This window comes from Cervus elaphus, chromosome 9 (genome assembly GCF_910594005.1).
Source record: "Cervus elaphus chromosome 9, mCerEla1.1, whole genome shotgun sequence".
Taxonomy (NCBI): domain Eukaryota; kingdom Metazoa; phylum Chordata; class Mammalia; order Artiodactyla; family Cervidae; genus Cervus; species Cervus elaphus.
In genome coordinates, this window is record NC_057823.1 from 10,085,240 (window position 1) to 10,109,870 (window position 24,631).

Here is a 24,631-nt window from a genome sequence, read left to right on the forward strand (position 1 = left end):
CAAAGCGCAGCTCCTTGAGCCCAGGGCCTGGCCGGCCTCACGCAGACCCCGTGAGCCGGACCACACCAAAGCTGGAGGGCAGTGCGCTGGCGGCACGTGGTGCCCTCGTCTGCTGCAGCTGGGCTGGGCCAGGGGCCAGCTCCTGCGCCTCAGTTTCCCCACTGCTAAAACTGGGACAGTAACAGTACTATACAGCAAGGCCTGCAAGTAAGAGTTAGATGGGACACTCCTCCCGAAGGCTCTAACAGTCCATGACCCACGGCAAGCAGCAGCAAAGGAAAGCTGCCGGCCCCAGTCACCTGAAAGAAGGTCCAGCGAGGGGGCGGGGAGCTGAGAAGCCTGCCCTCTGCTGACCGCAGGGCGCCTTCCTGGGTCAGCCTGAGGCGGGCAGGAACAGCCCTCCTATCCCCCCCCGCAGCCCTGAGAGGGCTGTGGAGGCCAGGAGAGCCAGGCCCCGGCTGAGGGGCCTCACCTCGTCATAGACGCTCTCGATCTCGTTGAGCAGGCTCTTGGAGCGAAGGGCCTTGGTGTCATTCTGCTTGAAGTTCACGGCCTGGTGGTCCAGGGACTTGAGGTACGCCTTCTCATACTGCTCCCGCCAGATCTTGTTGAAGCCCTGCTGGGCCTCCCGCCACTCCTCCTCCTTGGCCTTCAGCCTGTGGGGCGAGCAGGCTCAGCACGGGGACGGCCCAGCACACCCGTCTTCCACTGCAGACCCACTGACCCGTTCCACGCCCGGGACAGCCCGCTCCAGGCACGGGGGCTGGGCTCTGTGCTGGATGAAGGAGGCGGTGGGAACGGCTGCGGGGACCTCACTACGGCCGTTCTTACGGTTACTCAAACATCACTGTCCTGAAGCTCCTCGCTGTCCCGGCCTGCACTCTCTGCAGCTGCGGGCTCAGCCGCGGGGCTCCCTGCTAGACGGGACTGTGTTGGGCTCACTCACATCTGCGCCCCAGCACCCAGGGCAGCCACTTAACCAGTAACTGTTCACAGCACAGGGAGGGTCCCAAAATGCATGATTACATAAAGGGCAAGCCTATTGACATAGGATGATGCTGTTTCTGCTTTAAGATAATGATTGGATATGATCATGTGCAGAGTGGAATGTTTGAGAAGGACACGAATAATCGCTAACAGCTGTACTTGCCTCTTGGGGATGTAACAGGGAGAGAAAGGAAGACCACAACACAATCAACCAGCCTGAGTCCCCAAGGCCCCCCCTCACGATTACACCTGTGACAAACAGCAGTAACGAGCCCCTGGGCAGTGTGGTGAGAAGCGTGAGGGCACCTTTTTAGGACGACGGGGACGGCGGTGACCGGGTTCTTCTTGAGGCTCTCGATGATCTCTGGGGCCTTGTCACCGTAAATGCGGTGGATGGCACGGCGCTGGATCACTTCTGACGTGCCCCCCAGACAGTCGTCCAGCCGGAACTTCTCCTGGTCTTCCGGCGCCATGCGGGACAGCTTCTTCTGGACGCTCTCCAACACCCGGATCGTGGCCAGGTTGGTCTCCAGGACAACGTCTAACTATGGACAGGAAGGCAGAAAGAGGTCAGCGGGTCAGCTCATCCCCCAGGGATGAGCCCGGGCCAGTAGAAGGGATGCTGGGACAGGGCTGGGAAGGGGTGATGGATGCAGGCCCGGGGACTGGAGCAAGCATGGCTGGTTACAGATCCGGGCCTCTGTGCTACCTGGACCTCCCCGCCGCTGGACCCCTCTGAGGAGGGGGACGGGTCCTGGCCTGGCCCTCTTCACAGGCATTGAATGCACGTTACCCTCATCAGCGAGGAAGGGATGCATAGTATACACAGCCTGCAGGTGACTCCCCAAAATATGTGCTGGGGGAGGGGGAGTCAATCCCCAAAGTCACAGGCCACGTGAGTGCTTCCATTTGGGACAAAGTGAACAGGCAGAGGACTGGCTGGTGGCTGCTGAGACCTGGGAGGGGCTCTACAGGAACATGTGAGAGATGCTACTGGTGGGGGAACGGTTTGGTGCCTTGGCTGGTGCTGGGGACACGGACCTCCACAGGGGAGAGAATCCAGAGCTAGACACACACACATAAGACAAACACTTATGCACAAGATCCTCCCCGCTCCCCCCGACCCCACACACACACGGATACAAGTGCAACTAGGGAGACGTGAATAAGATCATGGGCTGGGTCAAGGTCCATAGCCCAGCTGTGACACTGCCTCAGATTTACAAGCCACTCCCACCGGGGCAAAGGTACCCGGAGCACTCTGTTATTTTTTAAGCTGCATATGAATCTACAATGCTCTCAGTAAAAAATTTTTGTTACAAAAATTAACTTAAGTGACCCTAACTGTAGCAAAGAGTTGGACACGACTGAGCGACTGAACTGAACTGTAGTTAATGAAATACACGCACACTTTAAAAAAAAAAGGCACCATCGCGGAGCCAGCCTGGAGGCCAGCAAGGCAGAGAAGGGAGGCTTTCGGGAGTGGCCCACTGCTGGAAGGCACTGGGATCGCCGACACCCTAGAGGAGACTGGCCGACCTCAGGGGGATCAGGGTGCGTCCCGTGGGGTGGAGGACACACAGAGGGGGCCGGAGGGAAGGCAGGGCCAAGGAGGGGGCCCCCGGGGGCCCGCGGGGCCGCACGCACCTCGAAGCGCTCATCCTCACAGCGGTGCAGCTGCTCCTCGTAGGGCGTCTTCTTAGAGCTGACGAAGGTGGAGTCCTCAGACCAGGAGGGGAAGGACACCCAGGTGTCATTCAGCACCTGCGCCAAGGGGAAACGCCGTGACTGGAGAGGCAGGGGCCCCGTGGCCAGAGGGCTCTATTGTGTGGTCTAGTGTAGAAGTGCCAAGGATAAGGAACAATCCTGATTCTGCAGGAAATACGTTCGATCCTTGGGTTGGGAAGATCCCCTGGAGAAGGGAAAGGCTGCCCACTCCAGTATCCTGGCCTGGAGAACATAGTCCATGGGGTCAAACAGAGCGTGACGCTACTGAGCGACCTTCACTTCACTTTGGTTCACTGATTTTGTTGCTGTTTTAGTTGCTAAGCCACGTCCGACTCTTCTGTGACCTCCTGGACTGTAGCCCACCAGGATCCTCTCTGTCCATGGGGTTTGCCAGGCAAGAATACTGGAGTGGATTTCCATCTCCTCCTCCAGGGGATCTTCCTGGCCCAGGGATCGAACTCGCGTCTCCTGCATTGGCAGGCGGATTCTTTACCACTGAGCCACCAGGGAAGAGCAAGTCATACTAACGGTAACATTGATTTAAAAGTGGTTTTAAGAGAAAATGTGACTTTGATCACATGAACAAATCTACTACTTCGGGGCTGGGAAACTTTCTCTATAAAGGGCTAGGTAGTAAATATTTTAGGTTGTGCAGGTCACTGTTGGGTCTACACGGAAATAGCCTTTTATTGTGATTCACAGATGTTACTTAAAAAAAAAAAAAAGTGAAGGTTTGCAGCAATCCTGCATCGAGTGAGTCCATCAGGGCCATTTTTCCAAAAGTATTTGCTCACTTTGGGTCTCTATGTCACATTCTGGTGATTCCCACGGTATTTCAAACTTTTTTCACTGTTACTGTATGTGTTATCAGTACCAGTGATCAGCAACTCACTGAAGGCTCGGATGGTTAGCGTGCTTTAGGGACATAAATATTTTAAATTAAGGTGTATACTGTTGCTGTTGTTTTCAATATAACACTATGCTTTTGAACTGTGGTGTTGGAGAAGACTCTTGAGAGTCCCTTGGACTGCAAGGAGATCCAACCAGTCCATCCAAAAGGAGATCGGTCCTAGGTATTCATTGGAAGGACTGATGTTGAAGCTGAAACTCCAATACTCTGGCCACCTGATGCGAAGAGCTGACTCATTTGAAAAGACCCTGATGCTGGGAAAGATTGAGGGCAGGAGGAGAAGGGGACGACAGAGGATGAGATGATTGGATGGCAGCGTCACCAACTCAATGGACACGAGTTTGGGCAAACTCCGGGAGTTGGTGATGGACAGGGAGGCCTGGCATGCTGAGGTTCAAAGAGTCTGAACTGAACTGATAGCACACTTAATGTTATAGACCACAGTAGAGCATAAACATAACTTCCATAAGCACTGGGAAACCAAAAATTTATGTGACTGTCTTTACTGTGGTATTTGCTTTATTGCAGTGGTCTGGAACCAAACCCACAGTATCTGCAAGGTAATGGGACTTCCCCAATGGCTCGGTGAAGCCACCTGCAATGCAGGAGATGTGCATTCAATCCTCGGGTCAGGAAGCTCCCTTGGAAAAGGAAATAGCAACCCACTGCAGTATTCTTGCCTGGAAAATCCCATGGATACAGGAGCCTGGCAGGCTAGAGTCCATAGGGTCGCAGTCGGGTACGACTGAGGGTCTGAGCATACGTGCCCACACCCACACAAGCCTGGACTCACCTCTGCCTTTGTTCCAGTAAAGCAGCTGCAGACAGTATGGAAACAAACGGGCCCATCTGTGTGCCAATAAAGCTTTACTTACAAACACAGGCTGTGAACCAGATTTGGTTCACGGGCCATGCTCTGCTGACTCTCAGACTACATATCCTGGAATCGAGCACGCACTCTTGAATTCTGGAAATGCAGTAAGACTGTCTACTAACTTCAAAAAGCGTCCAGTGGTCAAGCTAAAGAGAAACTCGCTGAGGGCAGTGAACCTGGAACGGAGCGGGCTCACGGCAGGTAAATCTCAGTCTGAATGATGGTGGATAAGCCAAAACCTGTGTGCTGGCAGCGTGTGCTCTGCGGCTTGCAGAGCCACATGCAGGGTGAGAAACCATCATCTCTGCCTGGGCACTTTGTTTTGCTACATCCCAGGACCATCTACCACTCAACACCCGAGGGGATCAACACCCTTCCATCCATCCAGAACAGGTGACGGGGGTTTTGTGGAGGGGCAGGACACAGGCACCACGCAAGCTGATGGAGCCCCCCGGGGACGCTACCTCTTTGCAGATGGCTGTCCTCCCGCTGCACTTGGGCTGCTGGTAGGTTTTGGGGAGCGCCCGGTAGCTGGATCCGATGCGTTTGCATGAGGCATAGTCGATCTCCCGGCTTATTCCGTCCCCGGATCTGTCATTCATGGGTGGGGCGAAGGACAGCTCTTTCACCCCCAGGAAGGACTTGAACTGTGCAAAGAGTTCTGGAAATTTCCTTCAGAAATAAAGACAAATGGGATGGGGGGAGGGAGGGATGAATCAGGATCTTGGGATTAGCAGATGCACACTACTATATATAACATGGATGAACAACAAGGTACTACTGTATAGCACAGGGAACCACATTCAGTAAACTGTAATAACCTGTAATAGAAAAGAATCTGAGAAAAATATATATATGGATAACTGAATCACCTTGCTATACACCAGAAACTAACACAAGATTGTAAATCAACTACACTTCAATTGAGAAAGAAGTCTTAAGGACTCTCCTGGTGGTCCAGCGGTTGGTAGCCCACCTGCCAAAGCAGGGCATGTGGTTTGATCCTTGCTCTGGGAAGATCCCACGCACTGCAGAGCAACCACTGAGCTCTTGAGCCCTAGATCCCATGCTCCGCAACAAGAGAAACCACCGCAGTGAGAATCCCAAGCACCACAACCAGGGAGGAGCCCCCACCTGCTGCAACTAGAGAAAGCCTGTGCTCAGCAGTGAAGATCCAGCACAGCCCCTAAAAAATTAATTTAAGAAAAAAAGACAAATGGTAAGTCAGCCTCCTGAGGGCCTTCTGAGGATGATCCAGAGATATCAGAATGGCTTCATGCTGATGCAGGTAGTTAACAACGGTCAGAATCAACTTCAGAAAGGAGGGGTGAGAGGTGGAACTAGCATCCAAGATGGTAAAGTCATCTTGTGTGTGTGTGACTGCCACCCCCCCACCATCCCTCTATCACCAACCAGGCTCCACCACTCGTGGCAGGTCCTTGAGACACCCCAGATAAGACTGACCCAGGCTGGCAGAAGCTGGAGTCAGCGATATTCCTTGACTGGAAGGGGCTGAGCACCAGGCCACAGGCTGGGAAACTAGTCAACCTGCCCAGGCCTATCTGCAGACAGTTTCACCGGTGGACGGTCACACCCATTTGCTTAGTATTTCCTTGTGCATATTTGCTTGTGGATGATAATGTCAGAAGCTGGGTGGTCATGACCCTTGGTCCTTGACAGAAAAAGTCTGCTTCCCTGCCCCAGAGCCCTCCTCCCTCATGAGAGAGATCCTCTCCCTGGACAAATTCTCAGGAATCGTAACAGAATGGTTGTGCATGTCGACGGGAAGATTTTAAGGCAACTGACCCCCAGTGTCATCTGGATTGTTTAAATGAAAATCAAATTCTACAGAAAGGGTACGGATATGTTGACAGCCGGTGTGGTGATTCTGCCTGGTGACTAAGTCAAGCAGTCTCCGCTCCTTAACTGTGTGCTCCCAGACGGCCGTCTGCTGTAGCCCACTTTTAAGGACCGCCTCCCCCACCCCCAGCTTGGCTCACAAGAAAAGCCCATAGGCCAACGGAAATGCAGCCAAGGAAGACGACAACATCAGAGCAAAGGGTGTCCAAGGTTACGGCGGGATAAACCACTCTGAAGGGGGGCGACCCCGCCCCTAACTCCAGCCACACTGTCACTAGGGAGCAGCTCTCTGGACCACTGCACTCGGCCGCCCACGATGTGCAAACCCAGAAAGCAGGTCACACATGCAGAGAGAGGCCTCCTGGGGCAGGGATGCCACACGAACAGTAACTCAGCTGGGCATCAGAGCAAGATGGGCGAGCAGGGGGCTTCCTTGGTGGCTCAGTGTGTAAAGAACCTGCCTGCCAATCAGGAGACGTGGCTGCAGTCCCCAAATCTGGGACGATCCCACATGCTGCTGAGCAACAAAGCCCACACACCGCAACTACTGCGCCCGCACGCCGTGGCCACTGCGCCCACACACAACTACTGCGCCCGCACGCCGCGACTACTGCGCTCATACACAACTACTGCGCCCGCATGCCGCTACTGAGCCCGCACGCCACGACTACTGCACTCATACACAACTACTGAGCCCACACACCACAACTACTGCACCCACACACAACTACTGCACCCGCATACAACTACTGCGCCCGCACACCGCGACTACTGCGCCCGCACGCCGCGACCACTGCACCCACACACAACTACTGCGCCCGCACGCTGCGACTACTGCGCTCATACACAACTACTGCGCCCGCATGCCGCTACTGAGCCCGCACGCCACGACTACTGCACTCATACACAACTACTGAGCCCACACACCACAACTACTGCACCCACACACAACTACTGCACCCGCATACAACTACTGCGCCCGCACACCGCGACTACTGCGCCCGCACGCCGTGGCTACTGCGCCCGCACACAACTACTGCGCCCGCACACTACTGCGCCCGCACGCTGCGACTACTGTGCTCATACACAACTACTGCGCCCGCATGCCGCAACTACTGAGCCCGCACGCCGCGACTACTGAAACCTGACCGCCCTAGAGCCTGTGCTCTGCAGGTGGAGAAGGCCCTGAAATGGAAAGCTTGCACACAACAGCTAGAGTGGTCCCTGCGCACTGCAACTGGAGAAAAGCCCACCCAGCTACAAAGACCCAGCACAGCCAAAAATAAACAAAACTGAAAAAAGAAAAGAAAAAAAGAACCAGCCACATCTTAGCTGAGCCTTGTGTGATGTTGCCATCCTGTTCTGGGCGGTTTTCCAGAGTGTTAACAGATCTTCAGCGGGCCCAGAAAGTTAATCTAACGGAAAGGCCAGCCTTATGTGTGCGCCCTCTCAGAACCACCAGAGAAGCACCTCCTGATGACTCGAACTAGACCTCTGAGTATCCCAGTCCAAGCGCGTGACCCCAGCACTGACCACAGGGAGAAACCGAGGCAAATGTCCATCAAAACAGACCCTGCTGAGAAACTCACGATACATACAAGTAACGGAACACTATGCAGTCACTAAAAATGATCGTGTGGGTCTAAGAATTGCTGAGTTTTAAAAAGGACAGAGAAGGCTGTAGCCCAGCCTGACAGTGTGGTGCCACTGACGTGAAACTCAGCAGCCACACTCAGGTCTAGAGAAGAGGGGGTGAGTGAAGGGCCGGCTTCCAGGTCTAGAGAAGAGGGGGTGAGTGAAGGGCCGGCTTCCAGGTCTAGAGAACAGAGAGTGATGAGTGAAGGGCCAGTCTATGGCCATACCACCCTGAACGCGCCCAATGTCGTCTGATCTCAGAAGCTAAGCAGGGTCAGGCCTGGTTAGTACGTGAATGGGAGTGAAGGGCCAGCTTCCAGGTCTGATCCCCCTGAGCTGGCCCACCACAACACAATGCCTCTTTTATGAAAGCTTGCCCTGGGGAAAGAGAGAGATATCCACTCAGGCCTCAGTTTCCTCAGCTGTAAAATGTATTGAGATATAGCGAATGCATTTACATTCTACATTCTTGAGTTCATAGAAGGCTAAAAAAAACTGGTCCCCTTTTCAGTTTCTAACTGGTCCTGATGAGAAAGGAAAGCAGACCCTGACACTGTAATAAATGCTGTTGAGATGCTCTCTTCTGCAACTTGCAGTGAGTGAATAAACAGAAGAATAAACCACAGAAAGAGGGGAGACCTTTGCCTCCTGACGGACAGAGGGATGTGGGGGCACCAAGAAGATGCATTTGGCAAAGTGCACCCACGCCACAGGGATGCCAATGCAGACATGGGAAAGAATAAACCTGGAGGGAGAACCTAGACGTGAAGAGAGACCTACAGACATGCTAGAAAACAAAGCCCAGACCAGTTCTGTGCTCGGAGCCTGAGCCTGAGCTGTGTGCCTGGTGGTGTCAGCCCGGGTTGGCTGCATCGTGATCAGTGCAGAGAGGTGGTCACTCTTAAGCCGAGGGAGGGAGCATGAGTGACATGGCACATGGATGGCTCCTGGAGGTTGGCGAAGGTCTATTTGTGACAAGGGTTATGGGTACAAGGGAATTTGCCTAAAAATGATTTTACCAAGCCATTCTTCAGTTATGTGGTTTCCTGGACCCGGGTTCTATTTTACGTGAAAAAGAAAAAGTTTAAATACCTTTTTAATTATTAGGAAGGCCCAGGTAGCTGCCCCCAGAGCCTGGCTGCCCCTGCAGCTGTCTTGGGGCCTAAACAGGCAGGCTCCCCTGGTGACTCAGACGGTAAAGAATCCGCCTGCAATGCAGGAGGTGACCTGGGTTCGATTCCTGGGTCGGGAAGATTCCCCTGGAGAAGGGAATGGCTACCCACTCCAATATGCTTGCCTGGAGCATTCCATGGAGGGAGGAACCTGGTGGCTACAGTCCATGGGGTCACAGAGAGTCGGACACGACTTAGTGACTAAAACATGTCATGTGTAGGGAGAACTCACCATGTGTGAGATGCTAGCAGTCTTCAGGCAAAGCTCACTTGGAGCTTTTTGAAACACTGTGTAGGTATACTTATAATCCCCTTTTGACAGCATGGAAACTGAGGCTCAGATGGGGCTCAGACCCAGGCTGGACGTGACCAAGATGGTGAGCAGGAAGCACACTGGCAGCCAGCACACGCCCCTTCCCACACACAGCACCTCCAGACCAGCTCCATCCCCTCGGAAGCTGCCGGCCGGGGCTGGCTCACACAGGGCAGCAGCATGTGATGGAAGTGGGTCACTGATCTGCTAACAGCACTTCTCTTGGGGCACCAGGGATGCTGACCAGTCATTTCATTCTTCCTGGTAATTTCTGATAGAATTTTAAAAAGCATAATGAATCTCCAGGGAATTATGCCAAGTGAAAAAAGCTGATCCTGAAAGGTTAAACAACATACAATGTATGACTCTACCTAATTCTCTTGCCATGTAAGCTTTAGAGAAGAAGCACAAGTTTGAGGGGTTGCCAGGGGCCTGGGGATAGGAGGGATGTGGATCTGAGTATCAAACGCCAACACCAGGATTCCTGTGGTTCCGAGGCTGCTCCGTACCTGCACAGTGGCAGGGGACACACCAGCCTTCACAAGTGATACAACTGTACACATACACACACATAAAATGGGAACATGAAAAGATGGGTGGGTCGTCTGAAAGTCAACATCCTGCTTATGACATTGACTACAGATGTTACCGTGGGGGGACGCTCCCCAGAAGTTCTGTGTTCTTTCTCACAACTGCTGGTGAATCTATTGTGATGTCTGTAACAATTCCAACTTAAAAGAAAAAAATCGGAAAAAAACGGATATACTGTTTTCCAAATACAACAGCCAAAAGATGGGTGAAAGGCATTTGCGGAACAAAATGCAAGAGGGGAGAAGTACCACTCACCCTAGGAACGGGCCAACCAGCTGGAGGAGCTCAGAGCCAGACACCAGCTCCTGGTTGAAGAGGGCGATGCAGCGGAGGAAGTTCTCATAGACCTCCTGGCTCTTCAGCACCCGTCGCACCTGCAGGGGGAGGCAGTCAGGGGCCTGAGGGCCACGCCCCGCCCGAGCCCACCTGGTCTACCTCGCCAGGTGCACACGGAGCCACAGATGGTGGCTGTGGTCTGCAGGGGACTGCTCTCCACTCAGACAGCACACGCCCAGAGCCATCTCACTGGCTCTGCCCACTGACTCTGGGCAGGAAGCCCCCGGACCACCCCTGCTTCAGAGAAGCCATACAGCTTCTGAGCGGCAGACGTGTGTCCCCAGATGTGGCACGGGCTCTGAGCTCAGCCTTTCCCATGTGTTTCGCCACCTCCTGCCCACTGTCCGCCACCGGCCACCTGCCGCCGCCTCCTCACTTGGGACTGCTCAGATCTGAGCTGGGAGAGGCCAGCCTGGACCAGGCAAGGCCCAGAGGTCACTGGTCTCGCCGCTCACCTTGTCGAAGAAAGAGAACTCCTGCAGAGTGCCGTACTTGCCCACGGTGGCGATGGACAGGTCTTTGGTGCCACGGAGTTTCATCTTCTTCTGCGGAGAGAGAGCCCACGCCATGGATGCTCTGTGCATCCCACAGGTGGCCTGTGTCCATCATTGTGAGTCACAACATCGCCAACACGGAGCGCTCCTGACAGGAACCATCATCAGGACCCCCATGGATGGACTTCTCAGGACCAGCCACCTCAGCCTCCAGGACCGAGTGCAGAGTGGAAGTCACACAGCCACCCTGCCCACAATCTGGGATCTAAATCTCAGCAATTTAGTGCTTTTGCTATCAGGCAGGGGCATCACAGGGTAAGAAGAGCAAGGGAGTCATGCCCTTAGATATAGTATCAGAGACCTCTTCTCCTGCCTGCTCCTCCCATGAGCTGTGACTGTGATTGGGGGGTATGGGGAGGGGGGGTGGCAATGAGAAGATCCTGGGGAAATTTGGGTTTTAAGTTGCTGTGAAGATTGTTCTCTCTAGGCTGGACTTGGACCTGAACTTGATCACACTCCTGAGACATCGAGGATACTACCAAACCATCTCCCAAATGCCTGAAGAATGATGGGCATGTGTCAAAAGGACACAAGAGCCAGCCTAAAGGGGCCCCACTGGCTAGATCTGAGGCAGTTTAGAGTCAAGACAGACAATGATAGTCACAGATTATACTGTGCTTCCACTTCAAGGGGCATGGGTTCGATGCCCGGCCTGGCAACTAGGATTCTGCACGCTGCAAGGTGCAGCACAGAAAAACAAAGCAAAACAAGACAAAAAACACAAAAGAACATGATAGTCACAGATTATAACCCGAGTCTGTAAAGACACACATTAAACAGACAGAGATGGAGAAAAAGCTCTCCCTTCCCGTAGAAAGCCAACTAGCAGATACACAAGGGATGATGGAATAAGAAAATCACCATCACAGGTGAGGAGCACAACAGGAGAGGAACCTCAGAGCCTCTCACCCCTTAGCAGGGCACCTTGTGCAGTGACCAACCTGCACAACTGTACATGGGCGTCCTGCCCATGAGAGAGTAGTGAAGGTGAAAAGCAGCAGGCTGAGCAGTGTATCCAGTTTACGCAGGAGGAGATGACACCACATCTCACACTCTTGTAAGCCAAGGGAAACAGGTGAGCAGCCACCTTAGAGGTGAGCTGTCTTCCCAAGCTCCCACAGACAGTGAATTTCAAGCTGGACTAGGGCCTGGACTCAGCCTCCTGCCCCAGCCTGTTGCTCAGGGCCTCCGCACGTTGCTCCCCAGGTCATCTACAGAGAAGGCCAGGCTGCTGAGTGTCGACACACACGTCTATGTGCACAGCTGACGGTTACCTTTGCTGGTGCAGACACGGGACGGAGGAGGGAGGGCCGGGAGCGCTTTTTGCTGTGCTCCAGATTCTTCTCATGCTCGCTCTTTTGAACACTGTTCATTTCGCATGGCCCATTTCCTGTGAACTAAGGACACAAACACAGGAGGTGGTCAGCACTGGTGAGACACAGCCGGACCCACCAGGGCTGGTTCTCACTGTATCTGAGCACGCGGAAACAGCTGAGACTCAGCTCATGACCCCAAAGACCGGGGCACTATCTGCCCCGGGCCAGGGGCCTGGTCCTAATGCGAACTAAGCCTGGCTCTCAAGATGCTCACGTTAACTGCAGGAAAGACCTGTGTACCCAGCTCACCACAGCTGCACTCCGTGAGGCCGGGAGAAGGCTCAAGGAAGGCCTCGATGGATGAGGGTCCTGACAAGTGAGGGAGGACTCAGCAGGGAGACACTGAAGTTGGGCCTTGGTGCGGGACTCACCCAGCAGACCACTGACAGGGTGTCTGCCTGTGTGTCTGGGTGCACCGCAGGAAGGAAAGCATTTCAGGTGAGACGACCAGTATATGCAAAGCCCTGGCAGCAAGAGGATGTGGCTGATGGCTGCCAGGTCACTTGGGGGCCTTCCAGCCAAGTCTGTGTTCTTTCCTATGAATGAAAAATGCATCCTGGAGGCAAAGTCATCATGGGTGGGGGCGGGGGTGGGGGTGGGGGGCTCTCATTGCTGGTTCTCTGCACCAAGCACTTATTAGCAGGTCAGGGTGCTGGCAATATTTATGAAGAATGGTTCTGGAGGAATCTAGCAGCATTTGTTATCATATGGAAGTCCAAGCAGGCAAGGGAGAAGGTGGACAGCTCGCAGCTCTTCTGCGGGGCTGGGCTGCAGAGGCACAGCGCCATCACCCCCACTGACCATGGGGCCTTTATGCAGAGACACCACATGAAGGGTGGGCTGGGAGGATAAATCATGGTGCCTCCAAACAAAACAGAGGCAAACGTCAGCTATGAATCAGCTCTGTGTTGATGCTAGGGACAGGCACATCTGATACACCGTTATTCCAAACAGGAAAAACCCCTAGGGGCATGCCCGAACAAACAGGATGCCATTTTTTTTTTTTAAAGGAGTCCATTTGTCTGCACTCAGAGGTTTCTGGAAAGATATATAAGACATTTCTAAGTTTAATTCTGAGGAGAATGACTGGGAAACTGAGGCAAGAAAGAGGGAAATTTACTTTTCATACTTGATGCTCTCACTGACACTTTTTTCCTATGAGCATGCACTATTTTTATATAAATAATTACAATGATAAAGATCTATTACTTAACTACAGATATAGTCAAAGCTATGGTTTTTCCAGTAGTCATGTACAGATGTGAGTTAGACCATTAAGAAGGCTGAGTGCCAAAGAATTGATGCTTTCGAACTGTGGTGCTGGAGAAGACTTTTGAGAGTCCCTTGGACAGCAAGGCAATCAAACCAGTCAATCCTAAAGGAAACCAACTCTGAATACTCACTGGAAGGACTAATGCTAAAGCTGAATCTCCAGTACTCTGGCCACCTGATGCAAAAAGCTGACTCATTGGAAAAGTCCCTGATGCTGGGAAAGACTGAAGGCAAAAGTAGAAGGGGGCAACAGAGGATGAGATGGTTGGAAGCATCACCGACTCAATGGACATGAATTTGAGCAAACTCTGGGATACAGCAGAGGACAGAGGAGCCTGGCGTGCTATATAGTCCATGGGGTCGCAAAGAATCAAATGCAACTTCTATATAGTCCATGGGGTCGCAAAGAATCAAATGCAACTTACCGACTGGACAACAACAACAAAGTCTGTCCCTGTCCGTTAGGGGATTAATTCTTTGGAGGAGTAGTTATCCAAAGATTCAAGACTACTTCAAGAATCTAAAGTAAAAAAATTCTCAACTGGTATCTGCCGTAGATTCCAGAACTGGTGCAAACATCGCTTCTCAGAGGGGAATGGGTAATAATAGGACTTGGTGGCAGGGGCGGGCGGAATGGGGGGTGAGGGGGACACCCACTGCGTGCCCAGTCAAGATCACCCAGTTGGAAAGCAAGCTCAGTTATCACCAACCTTCAACTAACAGTTCAGACAGTTCTTATGCTTCAGTTAAATGCCCCAATTTGCAAATGTCTGAGGTAGAAGGCCCCCAGAAACCATTTAGGTAGGGGCTGGCTCAATTTGTGCTTGTCAATAAAGTTTCACTGGCACATAGCCACACCCACTAACTGATGTAAGGCCTGTGGTTGCTTTCCCGCCTCCACCGCAGGGCTGCACCTTTGCCACACAGACTGTGCGGTCTGCAAAGCCTAAGATACTCACTGTTTGGCCCTTAACAGAAAAACTGCTGAGCCCTGATCTAGGCCAGATAGTCGAGTTTAATTAGGACAATATCCAATTTTACCTTTGGTTTCTTTCTCCTGCCGTTTTAGTAGAAACATAAATGCAAGATCATCTTATAAGATGAATTATATATACATACGAGCATTTTAATAATTTTTAAAAGTTGATGAAATCTTTTAAAAAGCACAAACAGCTCTAATCACCCAATGTACACTTAAAAAAACACTGCTGGACTGATAACAAATACCATCTAGAGAAACTGAGTAGGTGCTTTTCTGAGGGAGATGCTTTTCTTTCCAGGGTGGGCTTTGTCAGAGTCCAGCTTGGTAGATGCCACGCTGTGTCCGCCAGGGGGTGCTGCGACCACGGCCCTCAGAGAACGAGGCTCCACTCACCCCTCACAGAGAGGCAACAAGGGAACTCAGGAACCAGGGCCTGCAGAGTTCACGTGAGCTGCGTAGACGGCCAGTGTGCCCAGTTACCAAGCGTCCTCCGTGCACTGTCCCCACAACTCCAGCAGACGGGGCCCCCCACCCACCCGAGGCAGGTCTGATGGCTGTTCCACCAAGGCAGGACCCTGCTTTGCAACCCTGGCCTCACCAGGGCCAGACACTTTGCTTAAAAGCTTCCAACTGGTCTAGGGACAGACATTCTCATCACATTTCTTAGATGAGGGAGCTGAGGGATGAGGAGGTGACCTGCCAGGCTCCTGCAGAGAGGAGGGGACAAAGCGGACATGGACCAGGTGTGTCATTCAGAGCCCCTATTCTGGTGCTGCACCCACCACCTCCTGTCTAAGTGGGGGCTATACTCTCGAGCCTCCCTGAGCAGGGCATGTCCTCCAGAGCGGTGAAAGATGGCCAGGGACTCAGGAAGGCCTTTCCTTCCTGAAGCCACAAGGGTGGGCTGCACCTGGACCACATGGCACTGACAGCGATGGCTCTGGGAAGGCCACTGGAGGATGCCGCTGGACACACATCCCTGCAGGAATGGTTCAGGAAGAGAACTGCCAACACCAAGGTCAGAGCTGAGATTCCAGACCCAGATCCAAGAGGATGACACCCAAAGACTATCCACCAAGTGTACGAGGGAGCAACAAAGGCTTCAAAGCAGGGGACACGATGCAGCTCGAGTTCCCTGGACACATAGGCCCACGTGCCCGCAACCCTGGGCTGAGCCAACAGAAGGGCACGCAGTGGGAAGGAGCTGCTGAGATCCCTCTGCTCCTCGGCCGCGTGGCCCCGGGAGCCAGTGGGGAGGGTCGGTCACGAGCCAGTTAGGGAGGTCTCTGATGAACAGGAACACGCACAGAGAAGGAAGATGGCAATGAAGCTGCGGCTGCAAAGGGCATTATTTGGAAACACGGAGAGAAAAACAAGTCGGGATTCTGAAGTTCAGAGAGATACACGGGGCAGACAGTGGACTTAAAGAAGCAAGTCAGACTCGAGGGTAGGGCCATGAGGAGGCAGCTGGGCCGAGAGGCCCAGTGCAGATGTGAGTTCTCTGTCCCTGGGGGGTCCAGACAGGGGCTTTGTTTCCCCCACCTGCCCAGGCATTTCTCAAGAGCTTCCGGCAGGCCAGGCAGCAGACTGGTGCTGGAGATGGGACGACCAGCCTGGATTCTAGGCTGGATTTTCCAGCACAACCATAGCGGCTCATTCCAAAGCACTGAGTATAAGCTGGGCCCTGTGAGAAGCACTTGAAAGACAATACCTCAGTCCCAGCCTAAGCAGGAGGGGTGATCAGTTCCACATAAGAGAGAAGGCAATGAAGCCTGGGAGGTGACATGGCCAGCTCAAGGCCCCCTGCCGCACCCAGAGCACAAGGAGGCCCGGGCTGTGTGCTCACTGGGCTCAGTCCAGCCCCCCAGGACACCTGAGACTCCAAGAGGGTGGGCAGGACTGGTCACAGCTCCTGGACTTGACATCAGCCCCACAGACGGGCTGTGGCACAGAGCCAGCTTCTCTGGCTCAGTCAGGAAGTGTTTCTGTGTGGAAACTCTACTCAGGGATGGTGCTCTGTGTCCTGGAGACAGTAACATGGGGATGAGCCCCAGATCGCACACCGGAAGTCCACTTGCTCAACCAAGAGTCTTGAATGGCATCCAGACTCAGACTGCTGTTGCCCTGTGAGCCCCTTCCTTCGAGACCTGCTGTCCTGCAGCCCCGTGCCCCCACTGCACCCTCACTCAGGAAGCAGACCCGGGAGAGGCAGTGGTGACGCAGGAGGCTGGGAGGGGGACTCTGGTGTGCTCACAGCCCAAGCTGTCGTCAAGGGCAAAGAGAAAGAGCGAAGAGAGGAAATGGAACGCTCATCAACCTTCGAATAGAGGGGGCTTCCTCAGCCTGAGGCTGCTTACGAAAAGCCCCCAGCTCACATCACACTCGTGGTGAAAGACGGAAGCTTTTCCTCTAAGATCAGGAGCGAGACATGGACACCTGCTCTCACCACTTCTAGTCCACACAACACTGGAAGTTCTAACAGAGCAACTGGGCCAAAGAAGGAAACAAAAGCACACAAACTGGAAAAGCTATATAATTAGCAAATCCTAGGGAATCCACAAAAACCATCAAAGCAAATAAACGGGTTTAGCAAAGTTGCAGGATACAAAATCAACACAAAAAAGCAGTGCTGTTTCTGTATATGAGCAATGACTAATCCAGAAGTGAAATTAAGAGAACAACTGCAGGACTTCCCTGGTGGCTCAGTGGTAAAGAATTGTTTCCCGATGCGGGAAGATCCCACACGCCTCGGAGCAACTATGCCCGTCCGCCACAACTATCAAGCCTGTGCTCGAGAGCCAGGGAATCTAAACTACTGAGCCCACATGCCGTAACCACTGAAGCCCGTGTGCCTAGAGCCTGTGCTCCGAAGGAGAAGCCTCCACAAGGAGAAGCCCGCGCACAACTCGAGTGGCCCCCGCTCTCCACATCTGGGGAAAAGCCCGAGCAGCAAGAAGACCCAGCCGGACAAAAACAATCAATCAATCAAGTTATATGCAAAAAACTTCCATGACAACAAAAAGGATAAAGTATTTGGAAATAATCAAAGGGGTCAAGACTTATACAGTGGGAAAAAAAACTATGAAACACTGCTGAGAGAAATTAAACATTTAAATAAAGGAAGAAATGCTGCGTATTTGTTGGGTAGAGGACTTAATCTTGTTAGGAAGGCAATACTCCCCCAAACAGTTGGAAGATTCAATGCAATCACTTTCAAACTCCCAATAGCCTTTTTTGCTAGAATGGGAAATCCAATCTTTAAATTCATATAGAACTGCAAGGGGCCTGACTAGCCAGAACAATCCTGAAAAAGAACCAAATCGGGGGACTCATGCGTCCTGATTTGAAACTTACTACAAAGCAACAGTAATCAAGATGATGCGGTGCTGGCCAAAGGCAGACATGGAGATCAATGGATTAGAAGTGAGAGTCCAGAAATAAACCCATAATACTGGTCATCTGATTTCTGACAAGCGTGCCAAGACTATACAATGGGAAGAGAACAATTCCCTCAACAAACCAGACTGGACCCCTACCTCACACCATATACAAACATTAAGTCAAACTGGATCACTGCCCCAAACACTGGAGCTAAAACTAAACAAGTTATTAGAAAAAAACTTAGAGGCAAACCTTCATGACCTCAGAATTAGCAACAGATTCTTAGATTTGACAGTGAAAGCATGGGCGATGAAAGAAAAAAAAATAGGTAACTGGACTTGACCAAAGGACACTAACAAAAAAGTGCAGACAACCTACAGAATAGAGGAAAATATCTGATAAGGGATTAATGACAAGAGTATATAAAGAACTCTTAAAACCCAACAACCACACATGCACCCCAATGTTCATCGCAGCACTGTTTATAATAGCCAGGACATGGAAGCAACCTAGATGCCCATCAGCAGATGAATGGATAAGGAAGCTGTGGTACATATACACCATGGAATATTACTCAGCCATTAAAAAGAATTCATTTGAACTAGTTCTAATGAGATGGATGAAACTGGAGCCCCTTATACAGAGTGAAGTAAGCCAGAAAGATAAAGAACATTACAGCATACTAACACATATATATGGAATTTAGAAAGATGGTAACGACAACCCTATATGCAAAACAGAAAAAGAGACACAGAAGTACAGAACAGACTTTTGAACTCTGTGGGAGAAGGTGAGGGTGGGATGTTGCGAAAGAACAGCATGTATATTATCTATGGTGAAACAGATCACCAGCCCAGGTGGGATGCATGAGACAAGTGCTCAGGCCTGGTGCACTGGGAAGACCCAGAGGAATCGGGTGGAGAGGGAGGTGGGAGGGGGGATCGGGATGGGGAATACGTGTAAATCTATTGCTGATTCATGTCAATGTATGACAAACCCACTGAAAAAATAAATAAATTAATTAAAAAAAAAAAAAAACCCAACAACCAGGAGACAAACGGAAGACTGTGCAAAGTACTTGAATAGACAGTTCTCCAAAGGTAAACAGATGGCCAGTAAGCACATGAAATGCTCAGTATCATGAGTCAGCAGGGAAATGCAAATCACAATCATAACGAGATACCATTTCACGCCAACTCAAAGACTATCTTTTTAAAAAAATAAAGGAAATCTTGAGCATTGGTGATGATGTGGAAAACTGAAACCCAAGTATACTGCTAGTGAGAACGGAAAATGGTCCAGCCACTGTGGGAAACAGTCTGGCAGTTTCTCAAAAGTTAAACATACAGTTACCCTAAGACTCAGCAATTTCACTCCTAGGTACAGACAAAGAACCGAAAACATGTGTTCAAGCAAAACCTTGTACATGTTGCTCACAGTAGCACTAGCCAGTGACCAAAGGGCAACAATCCAAGTGTCCATCAATGGATGAACAGATGAACAGACTGTGATCCATCCACACAATGGAATTACTATTCGGCCATACAAGTGATGAAGTTCTGACACATCACGGATGAAGCTTCAAAACATGAGGCTGAGTGAAAACAGCCACGTGCCAATCAAAGGCCACATGTCATATGATTCCATCTATCAACACACGAAATGTCCAGGAACAGGCGAATCCACAGAGACAGAAAGCAGACTGGAGGCTGCCAGGTCTCAGGAGGAGAGCATGGGGAGTGACTGCTAACGGGGATGTTTCCTTTTGGGGTGCTGGGGATGTTCTGCAACTAGACAGAGGTGACGGTTGCACAACACCATGAGTACCCTGAACACCACTGAACTGTACATTTTAAAATGGTGAATGTTATGTTACGTGAGTCTTCCTTCAATTTTTTTCTGAAAGCTGTTAAGTTCGCAAGAAAAGAAAAAGAGGAGGAGGAAATGGAAAAGGCAGCTTGGCAGGCCTCAGGCCACAGCAGAGAGAGAAAGGCTGACAGTGCAGTCTGCGCTCCCAAACTCCCCACCCCAGGCCCCTCTGCCGCTCCCAGTTCTGTGCCCCCGCCCCAGTCACGGCTGAGCCTCAGCCCACGTCCACTCGGTCCCTCCACACAGGCAGGCAGTGAGCCTGAGCCCTCCTGCACCACAGGCCCCGGTCACGGGCAGGTCTCCATTGAAGACGCTCTGCCCCCCAAACCGGCCCTCAGCACCCGCCGCTCTCGATCCAGAGAAGCCCTGTGAAGGACCTGCTCCAGGTCAGTGAGGGCGTGGAGCCTGCACGCGGGGCCCATGGGTGGCTGCACTGGGTGTGGCTTCGGGGGAAAGCCAGTGTCTCTGGGGAGTGGATAAACCCGGCCTGGCCTGAAGGCTGCACTGAGGCGTGGGGCTCTGGCCGAGAACGTGGCCCCAGACGGGGGTGGGTGCTCCGTACTCACCAGGGAGCGCTTGGCTTCAGGCAGGAACTGTCCAAACTCGGAAAGCAGGTCCTCCTGGCCGCGGAAGAGGTTGGCCACCTCAGTGAACACCTCTTCTTCAGACATGCCTCGGAAGGGACGGCCCTTTGTGCTCAGCTGCTCCTTCTGTGAATTTTCAAGAAAAGGAAAAGGAGTCGTTAGCCAAGGAACCAGGAGACACCCTAGGCCGGGACATTCCAGCATCCCACTGTGGAGGAGAGAGGGACGATTCACGAAAGACAGGCTTGGCAGGCAGAGCCCCTGACTGCTGCCACCAGGGGAGAGGGCCCAGCCTGCTGCCTAGCTGACACCTGGGTTACCCCCCAACCACTTCCCTTCCACCGGCTCGGGAGAACGGCCCCGTGTGCTTGCATCTTGACCCTGCTGCGCAACTTGGCCTGGGCCCCAGCCATGGATGCAGTCAGAGCTGGGAGCGTGGAGGCAATGGGGGAGAGGCACGGTCACGGAAGGACCTTGTCCCAGCCCTCGAGCAGCACTGTTGTGCAGAGGCTGCGGAAGAGCAAGGTCAATGGCGAATCCACGCGGCTCCCAAGGGCAAGGGGACTCGTCCCACTGGGCAGGGGAAATGAGGAGCTAGCGCTGAGTCTGGAAGGGGCAGAGGGTGAAGAAGGACAGGAAGGAACCTGCAGGTTATGGGACTTGCTCTCCCAGGGTCACCAAGACCCCAGAAGGGAGATGGCTTGACCTGGAGCTTAAGACAACAAGATGAAGACCAGAAGGGTCGCAGGTTGGGAGGGCAGGAAGAGGTGAGGAGAACGCAAGTCGGCCGTCAGAAGTCAGTCCTTGGACTCCCCTGTTGGCACTGTGGTTAAGAATCCGCCTGCCAATGCAGGAGACTGGTTTGACCCCTGAGTGGGCAAGATCCTACATGAGGTCTGTGCACCACAACCGCTGAAGCTCGCGCGCCTGGAGACTGCTCCGCGACAAGAGGAGCCACCACGATGAGAAGCCAGCGCATGGCTTTTAGAGTAGCCTCCACTCGACACAACTAGAGAAAGCCTGTGCACAGCGTCGGGAGGTTCAAGAGGCAGGGGACATATATATACCCATGGCTGATTCGTGTTGATATTTGGCAGAAAACAACAAAATTCTGTAAAGCAATTATCCTTCAATTAAAATAAAAACTAAAAAAAAAAACCCAGTAGCCAAAAATAAAAGAAGAGTGAATTAAAAAAAAAGTTAGTCCCTATCAACTTTACACACGGAATATGAGTGAGCAAGCAGCACGACAAGGCTTCGACATCCTCCCCCCAGAGCTGCAGAGAGGAGAGACAAGGAACGGGAGCCCTCGGCTCACCTCCCCTCCAAGGCCTGCTTCAGCCAGCAAGGAAAGGTACTTTCCCAATCCTGGCACACGGAGCACCTCATTAGGAGGGAGAAAAAACTGCCTCCACCCTACCCTGCCCCAAGTTACCGGGACACTTGAAAGCCAAACGAAAAAACAGGCAAAGATCAATCAGCTCAGAGAACAAATACAAATCATTCCTATGCAGATAAAACATTGATCAGACTCAGTGATATTTGAATAAATACAATTTAAAACAGCATCACAAAAAAATAAATAAATAAATAAAACAGCATCACAGCAGGTGGCTCCATGGTAAAGAACCCGCCTGCCAATGCAGGAGACTCAAGAGGCTAGGGTTCAATACCTGGGTCAGGAAGATTCCCTGGAGGAGGAAATGGCAACCCAACTTCAGTCTTCTTGCCTGGAGAATTCTATGGACAGAGGAGCCTGGTGGGCTACAGTCCACGGGATCACCAAGAGTCAGACATGACTGAGCACCCACAACACAGTCACAGCAGTTTTGCTCATCAGACTGGGTAAGTGACTGGTGATGTCTGTGCAGGGTGTGGGGAACTGGGCGCTCTCATTACAAGGTGGAAAGAAAGCCTGGTGCCCCTGGCAGAGGGAAGCCTGGCACCATCTACGATCATGTGACGGGTGCACACTCTCTAACGGTGGATGCACCTCCTGCAAATTTTCCCACAGAAAGAGTCAGCTATGCTCTAAGGCCTGTTTTAAACAGACATCTGTTTGGCACAAATACTAAAGAGTGATTTGAGCGTGGTATGGATTCTTCATCTGCTACCAAGACAGAATTTTGTCCAGGAGTAACAAGGGGTGGATGTGGAGAAGCATACCTGGCTGAGCCAAGCCATGTGGGAAACCCATGACACCCAACACGCACACACCCTCCCTCGGCTGTTAGGAGCCACCCTTCCAATCTGGGGCGACATCATCCCATCGCATTTTAGGAAAACTTCCTCCTGGTACCTCACAGTGACCTGCAGGCTGCAACCTTTCCACACCCACGTCCACAGGTGAGCCTCAGGCCTTCTCCAAGGTCGAGTGTTGCAATATTCACATCACGCTTAGCCATCTAACTAGTGTACAATGGTGCTACCGGTTTTTGTAGGTGCCTATATATATATATATTTTTGTTGTTGTTGCGCTGGGTCTTCGTTGCCGTGCATGGGCTTCCTCTAGCTTGTGCGAGCAAAGGCTCCTCTCTAGTTGCAGCACTCGGGCTTTTCATGGCAGTGGCTTCTCTTGTGGACCAGGCAGGCTTCTAAGGCATGTGGGCTCGGTAGGTGTGGCACCCAGGCTTAGGCCCTGAGGCGTGTGAGATCTTCCCGGACCAGGGGTCGAAACTGTGTCCCCTGCACTGGCAGGCAGACTCTCAACCCCTGGACCGCCAGAAAGGCCCAGTACCTTTTTTTGTTAGTGTGTGGCTGACACAGTTTTGGAGGGTCGTGCCCTGACCCGGTTTCCCATAAGCCCTGTGGCTGGGGCGTACGTGCAGACTGCGGTCACCCTGGGGACGTCAGGGCAGAGCTGGCTGTGCCTGTCCAGGCACACGACACATGTATGAAGCTGTGTAAGGGAACCTACTCCCCCCCCTGACCTGAAGCAAGCACTGTGCTTCAATCAGTGACCTCAGTGAACCACGTTTAATTGGGTCAGCACCACCACTTTATAGCTAGTTTACCGATTAGAACCCCAAGGTTCAGGGTGGTGAGCAAAAGGACTCTGAAGGGCAGGGGTCACAGCTAAGGTCTGAATCGAGGCTTGACAGATTAAAAAAAAACAAGTAACGTGGCTAAATTTACTCTAGAGCCACTCTGGCCTCACAATGTCTTAAAAAAATTCAAATCCAGACTTTCCTAGTGGTCCAGTGGTTAAGAACCTGCATGCCAATGCAGGGAACACAGATTCGATCCCTGGTCCAGGAAGATCCCACATGCCGTGGGGCAACTATGCCCGCAGCCCGCAGCTACTGAAGCCCAAGCACCCTAAAGCCCGAGCTCCGCAACGAGAGAAGCCCCCACTCACCGCAACTCAAGAAAGTCCGCAGAGCAACAAAGAACCAGGGCAGCAAAGTGAAATAAATTTTAAAAAAAAATCGGAGCCAATGTTCTAAAATCAGAATAACTCACATAGAAATTCACACTGCCAGCTCCTCTTGAAGCAATGGATGGCCCTTGCTGCCAGGGTGCCCGCTGGAAAAGCAGGTGCCTAGCAGAACCTGGAGTGGAGGCCCAGGCAGCTGCATCTCCAACCGACTCCTGTGGCTGCGGCTGGAGAAGGCTGAGCTGTACCTTTCCCTCACGCTTTCGCCAGATCAACCTGCAGCCCTTCGCCATGACCTTGGTCAAGTCAGTCTAACTTCTCTGCTCAATTCCCATCAACAGAACAGATACCTCCTGGCCTTCCCTCTAATGATCCTTCTTGTCCCTGAGATGTTCGGACCCCGAAGAATCTGGGAAGGACCCATAAACCCCCATGGTTACAAACAGACTGGTGTTCAGAGCTGCCACGTGCAACCACTTCTCTGTGAGAAGCAGGAAGTTCTTAATGCTGCACAAGGCGCAGCAGCCGCTGGACGTGGGGCTGACAGGGCCACACACGTCACCAGCACCAGTGCCCGCATGTGCTCAGGCCATCAAAATAGCGCCACTGGGCTTACAGGAAGCAAATGCTGCCAATCTCATCACCAACATTTATGCTAAAAGTAATCTCACTTCTTCATTTCTCTTATTAAGGTTGTGCACAAGATTTCACTTTTAAAAGTGGGTCCTCGGGACTTCCCTGGTGGTCCAATTGCTAAGACTCCGTGCTCCCAAGGCAGGGGCCCAGGGTTCAATCCCTGGTCAGGGAACTAGGCCCCACAAACCGCAACTA

General features: G+C 52.2%; 1 protein-coding gene across 1 annotated transcript in view; it reads right to left on the reverse strand.

Annotated features, from left to right (window-relative positions):
* SIN3B (SIN3 transcription regulator family member B) overlaps window positions 1–24,631 on the reverse strand; it is a 45,569-nt gene that overhangs the window by 9,462 nt on the left and 11,476 nt on the right. Inside the window, exons 5-12 of the mRNA XM_043911079.1 lie at window positions 20,407–20,550; window positions 12,235–12,357; window positions 10,862–10,951; window positions 10,326–10,444; window positions 4,964–5,171; window positions 2,635–2,751; window positions 1,294–1,532; window positions 473–656 (exon numbers count right to left, since the gene is read on the reverse strand). Coding sequence (XP_043767014.1) covers window positions 473–656; window positions 1,294–1,532; window positions 2,635–2,751; window positions 4,964–5,171; window positions 10,326–10,444; window positions 10,862–10,951; window positions 12,235–12,357; window positions 20,407–20,550 — 1,224 coding nt within the window. The remainder of the gene's footprint in view (window positions 1–472; window positions 657–1,293; window positions 1,533–2,634; window positions 2,752–4,963; window positions 5,172–10,325; window positions 10,445–10,861; window positions 10,952–12,234; window positions 12,358–20,406; window positions 20,551–24,631) is intronic.